Genomic DNA, 8,800 nt, shown 5'->3' with positions numbered 1-8,800 from the left:
TAAGCAGCGTATTTTTTACCGTGTAGATCGTTTTAATGTAAACGTGTTCGTCAATACGCCAGGGAGATATAAACTTCAAGGAGAGGGGTTCCTCTTTGTTCCCCCCAGATTTGACATCAGTGCTGACGTATAAAAACTCTCTGAAGTGGACCAAAACTGCTTCCTCTTCAAAAGCAATAAGTCGATCAGATGGGCGTTATATAAGCAGGCTTGCTTGATAAACAGCCTGGTGAACAGTTCCCCTGTTACACGTAAAAACGAGATTATTGTTAATACTCCTTTCCCATCCTCGCAACTTTCAACATCAACACCTCAATCGCGCGAGTAAAACAAAGACACCGGAACTACGTAACACAATCAGCAGCTACAGCCAATGAGCGCTAGGAAGGGTATACGCTAGGTAAAGTCTGTTGACGTGTCACGCTGCGCCGAGAGAAGGAAGTTTAATGTGGGTCGGGGAACACGACACAACAGTTAGCAACGCCTCGTGCCCGCAGCAAGACACGGAAGCCTGGTCGAACACGCCGCTGAGAAACCATAACCAGAAACTGTCGTGGGTTAAAAGTTACCTCGCGGTTTACGTTGGCAACTGTCCCCAGGGATTATCCACCTCCCTGATCACCCTGCCATATAACTTCTTGCCTTCCTAAAACTCTCACAAGACTGGTGGTTAGATAGGCGGAACACCGCAATAATTGTTGTGTATGGCCTCGGCCAAAGTTAGCAGAGAAAAATTAAGGAGATCTGGATCTCTCCAGATGAAAGAGCCCCCTCCAATCGTAACCAATGGAAATAGGGACTATCGGCTGGATGACTTTGAGATGCTGAAGACAGTCGGTAGGTTTTACTTTAGTTTTATCAAACTGTATGAGTTTAAGGTTAACATACGGATGAAAATAACTGACGGAGAAAGGTTTGGGGCTCATTCGTGGTAAAAAAAAAAAAGCTATAGTCCCCTTCTCAACGTATTTTGTACAAAAATAAAAACCGAATTCTGCTTTATAGGTCTGAAACAGCAGGTGAAACTTGTGGCACAAAAAAGGCAGTAATGTATCTCGCGACACAAATAATTGGTCTTACATTTTAAATTGATCCAATAACCAACAGCTCACTTATATATTTGGTATCGTTAAGATTTTGAAGTAATTGTTCTTAAATATGCTGTCTAAATTCTCAGCCATTTCATTGTTCCAAAAATATTTCACATTAATTGGCGCAATAGCTTGCTTGCCAGCTGAAAGTTCCCCCTCCCCTTGTCTATGTTATAACCCCATGATCAGAATGACTCATTGCTTTACAGTTATGTCTCCGTTATAGGTCTTACGTAATGTAAATCATGTCCAATAGCTGCGCGGACAAACTAGAAATGTGTTCAGATTTGCTAGTTGTTATTATTATTTGAACAGAATGGTTTTAACGCTTTAAGAAAGCACGTAGTAGTTTAGAAAAAGCTTATATTATCTCTATTTACCTGCAGTAATATCGAATTGGGATAAAATGAACGGCAGTGTGCACTTGGGCAAAAGTAGCCTGTAAAATGGAAGCTATCGTATTCGGTTTTCTGCATTATTAATCAAATACAGAACTCTTAACGGGCAATCGAACTTCTATTGAGTTGTTACTACATCCTTATACCACGATTTGCAGAGCTGAGTGGCGTGTTTGGATTAACGTCAAGGAAGCTCAGGTCGAGAGGCGTCAGTATATTTCGTTCGTCATCGACAGGATTTAAATCAGAACATCTCCAAATTGACGATGAGTGAAAAATCGATGAAAACAAAAGTCTAGTCATGGGAAATTTCATAAACGTTCATAGTACAACACCCAGAAAATGTTTTCATAGTCTGTTGTCATTGCTTGTCAGTTCCACTCTGATATTTGTCTCCTTTAACTCTACTAATCCTGCCCGACAAATGCTGCTAATTAAGTTCTGTATTTAGTGTACTGTATAATAGATTTTGAATGTCGGAACCCATCATCTTTCCATACTTAATGTTCTATTGTATCTCTGTCCTCTAGCGCAGTCAAGTATGGTCTGATGATGATGGGTTCTGACAAGGTTCCTGGAACGTTACCTAATTGTATAGTATATTTAGTCAACAGGCTGAATAAACTAATTTAAACTCATGTGGTATAATAGTGGTTATTTAGAGAGATAAATTAACCTAACTTACCTTACATAAAAGGTCAGGTTACTTTTCTTATATTACATTTCATGAATTCGTTTAAGGTCGGCTTATTCGTTTAATTCGAAGTGGTATTGATAAATAATAGATTAAGGTTTAGCATGATCACTTCTGCGATCAGGGCGCATCAAATGTTAAAGTTTAATTTAATTTTATTATTCATTACGATATTGAAACCCATGCCTAATGGTAACTGCAGTTGATTTTCTCATATCCACCATCAATCGATCCCTAGCGGTGATCACTTGGGGGATGTACATAATTTCTTCGCCCTTTTATTTCTATTCGTATTGTCGACTACTTGCTCGGCGTTGTTGAACTCATAATTTCTATCTGTTTCGAAGGACGAGGGGGGGGGGGTTGAAACAAATCCTTTGGAAAGGCATCCAACGACAATTGGATTTCGATTTGAGCGATCGTAGTTCAAGCTTATGGTCTTCAAGCTACTCAATCTAACTAAATACGGTGATGCTCTCCTATTCTCAATGTTGAGAACTCCTGTGACCTAATGTGGTTGCGCAATAGTGTAAAAAGAAAATATTTAATTCAACAATAAACTGGGATTGCCCTTTACAAATATAAATCTTAAAAGTCCTAGCTTTTATTTATTCACGACTCCACTGCATAATGAGACTCTTTTAGCAAAGAGTTAACTGAACAACCTTATTTTTAGCGGAGAACTTTCCATTTCATACGAGAGGCCCCTAGCTTGACAATCTCACTCCATGATGTTTGTCACTCAGTTGTTTCTACCGATCATGACTGCCAACTGTTGTTAAACAGTTATTGCAGGCGGCTAGTTCAAAAAAAATTCTGCGTGACAAACTACGAAGTTATTTAAAACCAATTTTAAATAACTTAACCTTACTGAATAACATTGTTTCCTATTTATGAAATTAAAATTAATTAAAAACTTAACTTAATTAGATTAATAAGATTACTTAAAAACTAACCGCTAATTATCATATTTTAGGTAACCTAAATTTAATTAATAAAGTTGGGGTATTAATAGGCCCTAACCTTTATATGATGCACTTACAGTGTAGTGGTGTTTATGCGACACTAAGTTTTCATAAATGCTTGGTTTAGGTAACCTAACTTTATTTGATAAGATAAATTACCTAAAATAGAATAACTGGCGGTTTTTAATTAAGCATTTAGGAAAAGTAATATTCTTGAAAACAGGCTACCTAAAATGGGCCTGAAAATCTTGAAACTTTGATTGTAAAGTACACTGGTGTGCAAAATTTAAGGACCAGTCAGGTTTTCACCTATAGTTTCTCATAGGAGTGGCCTGGATATGGGAAAAGCATACCAAAGGAACCTCGTGAGGTACAGAAATGATGAAGGAAACAACACCGACACAACAACGGAAACAAAACGGTACAGAAGGACTTTATTCAAAAATGGCAACCTAGCACTGGCTGCCATGATACAGATGCATCACTGCCAAAGATGTGGTCCTCAGTAGGAGATATGGCCACCCCTAATGTCGATGCAGGCTTTGCACTGCCTGTCCATACTTAGAACAATGTTGTTAAGTTCTTGCGGTAACATCGTCCATTCCTCTGTCAGCTCCACCTTCAGCTGGTGAACATTTTCTGGTGGGTGTGGACGTGCCGCTAGGTGTCTCCCCAGAGCGTCCCGTATGCGTTCAATGGGATTTAGATCGGTATAAAACGGGCAGGCCAATCCATACGAACAATATTCTCACTTTCCAAAAGCATATCAACAGCTGCAGTGCGATGGGGTGTGGCGTTATCATCCATAAACACGAACTCGGGGCCAATGGCACCTCGAAACAGACGCACATGTGGAAGGATTACCTCAGTACAGTAGCGTGCACCAGTTATAGTACCGCCTTCCAGTATCTGGAGTTGTGTACGTCCATCCAAAATAACGCCTCCCCAGACGAGAACCCCTCGACCTCCATATCTATCCCTTTCAGTGATGTTTGCGAGGTGATACCGTGTGTCAACCTCTCGCAAGCTTAGCTGACGTCCAGAATCGTTGCTGAGACTGAATCTACTCTCATCAGTAAAGAGTACCTTAAGTAAAGATTTTGTAGTTGTAACCTTTAGAAATCGTGTTGGTCCTTAAGTTTTGCACACCAGTGTACTTGGCAGTAATTGAGAGTTTGAATGACAATTATCAGTTATGATCAGTAGAAACAGTGACAAATGACAACCATTCACAGAGATCGTCAAGTTATCGATCTGTCATATCGAAGGTGCTGGGAAGCTAACTCTTTCTAAACTTTTATACCCAAGATCAGTGTTTCTTAATCTGTGATCGGCGAACACATAACAGGTGGTTTACATCGATCGAAGATCGGTCAGTTGATTCTATTAAAAATAAATAAATAAATTAAATAAAATAGAAGGATGGTTTTGTTCTTATAACAAATTTTTTGGTAGTATCTCTCCGAATTCATGCTAATAGTGTAATACTTCTATTAATATATTAAAATTTTTCTGTTATTTTAATAAAAATTGGAAAGTATTTATTAGAGCATGTGATTTCAATTGAAAGGTGGCAGTATAGGTACGGTTAAGATTTATTATTTTGGACGGGGGAAAAAAGCATGAAGTTAAATTTTTATTCATTTATTTTTGTTTTATTTTTAATATTCTTTTTAGATACTACTTAGATTATAAATCCGTGACTACGTATTCATGCGCAAGTAGTGAAGAAACATCCCTTCTATAAGACTGTGGTAACTGATAACCATAATCACTCCTAGTTGCAGGGGCATAGCGAAAATTTTGAGTCTTTCAGCAAAACTGATCCCTGGACCTACTATGCCACTGCCTGGATGTACACCGGCACGTTCTAACTACTAACTCGATCCCTCTTGAAAATACCTCAATTTCTCTTTTCATTGAAGAGATTCGAATTTGGTCCTTTCCACTGAAACAAAATTTCCAATCCATTGGCAACTTTCTTATACTCTGCAGCCATGTTGCTGTTCTGAGTTATTTCAGTATTTCTGTGAAGATATCCTTACTTCTCAAAAGATAGCATGTTCTGCAATATTTAAAATATCTAAAATCAAAATAAAAAGCCAAAAGTAAGTCGTGATCTGAAAAATTATTTAAATGATTGAAGTTTCCACTGAGCCTAATTCTTGTCATTATTGGCAAACTCGTTAGAAAAGCTAGAAAACTTTGTTCACTCGAAAATGCGCTGAATGTCAGCTTCATTCTTTTGGTGAAATAGTAGACTCCCCACAAAGGAAAGTTTTTAATACAGATAGTTCAATCAACTTGGGTTTTTAATTTGCAAGCTATCTTATGGAAGAATTAAACTCTGAAACAATCATTAGTTTCGCGGATTACAGTCTCTGAATTATGCAGCTTGACCTTCCATGTTAAAATATTACTCAAGGGCTGCAGAAGGGGGCTTCAACAAAAAGGAGTTGGCCAGATGCGCAAGGGAACTGCAATCCTTCCTCCCTGTGGAAGTGAATTATGGGGAAGGAATTTCCGTGCCTCGCAGAGCGAGTCTGTTACGCTCCTAATTGCAGGATCTTGTAAGAACTTGTCGATGGACATTTTGTCTGATAATAGTTAAAATGTCAAATATTTAAGTGAATAATTAGTGTTTTAACCGGTATAACAACACAAGTAGATTGGCTTATTGAAAAATTGTGATCTTTTATATGGCATTGCAAAAATCACATGTGCTGACAGGTATTTTCATTGTGACACTACATGTTATCAAGGTCATTCTTGATAGTGGTCTAAAATCTGTTTGTCGAGATCTCTGACGCCGACATAGGCAATTTGAGCAGCTACCATCCAAACTCTGGATGATAGCTGCTCTACAATTCAAGGTCAGCGTTCCACAAGTCCTGGTCAGTCTGAAGTTCGTTTAATATGTGAAATTTCATCACATTTGTTAAACGTCTATTGAAGTTAGCCTGTTCAGTCTAGAACAGTACCTGCGAAATTGGAGGGTTCTAACCGGGACTCGCAGCCATAATGCACCAGATGTTCAATTGATCGTTGTTTCGCTGTGCATAGGGGTAGGAAATGCTTTTACTTTCATAATGGGAGATTGTTGTTAAAATTTGCGTGTAGGCTAATGCTAACTTTAGTAGCGGCATACAGCAGGTGGCCCTATCTGTTTGTCTAATTGAGCCTTAGTGTGCTCTGTGTAGAGGACCAAATATCCATTGCATACATAGTATGCAGTGGATATTTGGTCCGAAATAATATAGTGACTTATCCTGATTGATCCGCAGTTCAAAAATGTCGGCGTATTCAGAGAACTTTAAATCGAGCACTTATTCAGTGTCAATGCATCATTGTCTTGTAGCCGTTGTGGATGGCACAATTAGTAGAATCGCCGTCCTTCCCCACACCGGGTAAGAAAGAGAACCAAATCCTGTGGATGACGACAGGAATTTTTATGGGATTTTTGCACAACGAGGTTGAGGTAGTTAGTCTCAGGCAAGGGGAGCACTGGTTTCCCTCACGAAAATTCAGGTTTTTTCTTCCAGCAAAAAATCGACCACAGAATACACTCAACTTACAGTCCTTCTTTTTGTGATTATTCGGCAGGATATAAGCAAAAATTTTCAATTTTCATCAACAAGTTAAGTAGATCATATATTTTTACCATAATATGTTAGTAAATTGCTCATGTTCTCTGGTTCGTTTGACTTTTTTAGACGGAAAAACCAGAATTTGAGGGGCAAAAAAAAAAAAAAAAAAAACCTTCGCCTGATGCCGATTAAATTGACCACAGTGTGAAAAAAAAGCTCGTAAGTTCCATGCGTCGAACATCAAGGATGATAAGAAGCAGCCTTGCGGAATTCTCGCTTTAATAGATACTTAGCTATTCTAAAACACTTCGTAGTTTTAAAATATCTAGACATTGTCTCGAGAAGTCAAATTAAGTTTCAAGTATTCGGAAAACTGTTACTTTGAACGTTCAATTTCTGACTGATAATTCATAAATAATGCATATAATCTTGTATGAAATATTTATCGATCATTTGTTTTTAAACTTGTATTTATGCAGAATGTTGGCATTCCATCAGTACGGGATTTTCATTAATAAATGCAAGCAAGTAAATCATTGATGCAAATATTTGTTAGAAAGGTACTTAAATTGCTTTTGTCCAAGCACTTAAGAAACGGAAATGTGGTGGAGATGTCTGAAAAATTTTACATAAGTCCTTGGTTTGTGTGGCAACCTTTTGGTGAAGTCATAATATTGTGACATACCTTGGGTAGTTAAATGTCCAAACAAAATGTCTTCGTTGGATCCTAAACTGATCTCACTGGAGTAGACTATTTCAAACGGGAATCATCCATTTCTTTTTAAAATTTTGTCATCTCATAATATTTTTTAAAGTTTTTTTCATACCTTCTTCGTAAGAAGCTTCGTTGTAGTCTTACTGCGCACGCACACGAATGTTTGTGTGTGTGTTTTTCTGTAGCCAATTTAGTGAGGACTAGATTACTTTGTTTTTAGACATGAATATATCCCTGTGTCAAAAGGGATGCGTTGTACAAAGTACAGTACTTTTAGTGACTGAATAAAAATCTTGCTTTTTTCTAAGAACAAACTGGAAGGTTCAATTTCTGTTTCTGCGAGGATTGAAATAAAACGTCGTCATTGGCTGACTATCTCTTGCCTTAGGCGTTGCTTCTTTCACAAACTGCTGCAGTATTGCACTATGATTATCCCCTTATTTCTCAAAAGGAAAAGTGCTTGCGTTTCTTCTCTTTTCATTACCTTTTTCAGCTGTTTCGTTAGTCATTTCCAGCTTTTCACTCGTAGCCGACCGCCCTCTCACTAAGAGGCAACGACCGGTGAGGCGACTGTAAGGATAGCGAAACCCTCTCACGAAGAATGGCAAAAACTTCAATTTTTCAGAAACGAGTTGTTTTTGATAGAGATCAGCTACTCCCTTTCCAAAATAAAAATAAAGTTTTCACACCGAAACAAAAATTCTAAGAACTGAAAAGCTTTACTTCCGTTTGCCTTAGTTTGGAAAAAGTCCAAAAGATTTCTATCCTGCTGCTGATTTTATTACCACTTTATCTTGTTGTAGACCAGAAAATTCTTAGTAAACTGTGTACTAAACAGACGGGAGCTTAAATAAGTTTCTTTTTTCTTTATCTATTTTTGACACATAAGCAGAACGATTTGCAACGAGTCTTCCAGGCAGAAATGCTTGGAAATTCTAAGGAAACCGACCATCTTTTCGTCTTGCTATTAAAGATATGGTCTGTATGACCTTCTGTGGATGATGATGGAACTAAGTTAGGCAAACCTCTCCAAAAATTCCATCGTTCTATAAACAAAAAATAGTTATAAACAACAAATATGGTATAACAATAGTTTAAAAGTGTAAAAAGAAAAACTGATAGATTTTTTTAAGCCTACTTGCCGTTTTGCACAAATTATTTCCCGGCGGAACTATTTGTCATAGACAGAAAGATAATTCTCACGGCTGATTTTCTTTAACGAACTAAGAGAAATAGTAAAATTTTGGACTTCAGAGAATGAGGACAACTTTTGTTTTTGACTTTGTGACACTTAAGTTGATACTTGGTGATACTTTGAATACGAAGTGATTACATGTTAGAATACGTGAA

The 8,800-nt window shown here is 37.7% G+C and overlaps 1 protein-coding gene across 1 annotated transcript in view; it reads left to right on the top strand.

Moving 5' to 3' along the window:
- Positions 1-461: 461 nt before the first annotated feature.
- Pka-C3 (Protein kinase, cAMP-dependent, catalytic subunit 3) overlaps positions 462-8,800 on the top strand; it is an 87,596-nt gene continuing 79,257 nt past the window's right edge. The window contains exon 1 of the mRNA XM_090374045.1: positions 462-837. Within this exon, the coding sequence (XP_090230171.1) occupies positions 705-837 (133 nt within the window). The 5' untranslated portion in view covers positions 462-704. The remainder of the gene's footprint in view (positions 838-8,800) is intronic.

The sequence above is a fragment of the Mastigoproctus giganteus genome, chromosome 1, assembly GCF_048544385.1.
Source record: "Mastigoproctus giganteus isolate SK-2022 chromosome 1, ASM4854438v1, whole genome shotgun sequence".
In the NCBI taxonomy this organism is placed as follows: Eukaryota; Metazoa; Arthropoda; class Arachnida; order Uropygi; family Thelyphonidae; genus Mastigoproctus; species Mastigoproctus giganteus.
This window is presented reverse-complemented; position numbering and strand designations above follow the sequence as displayed.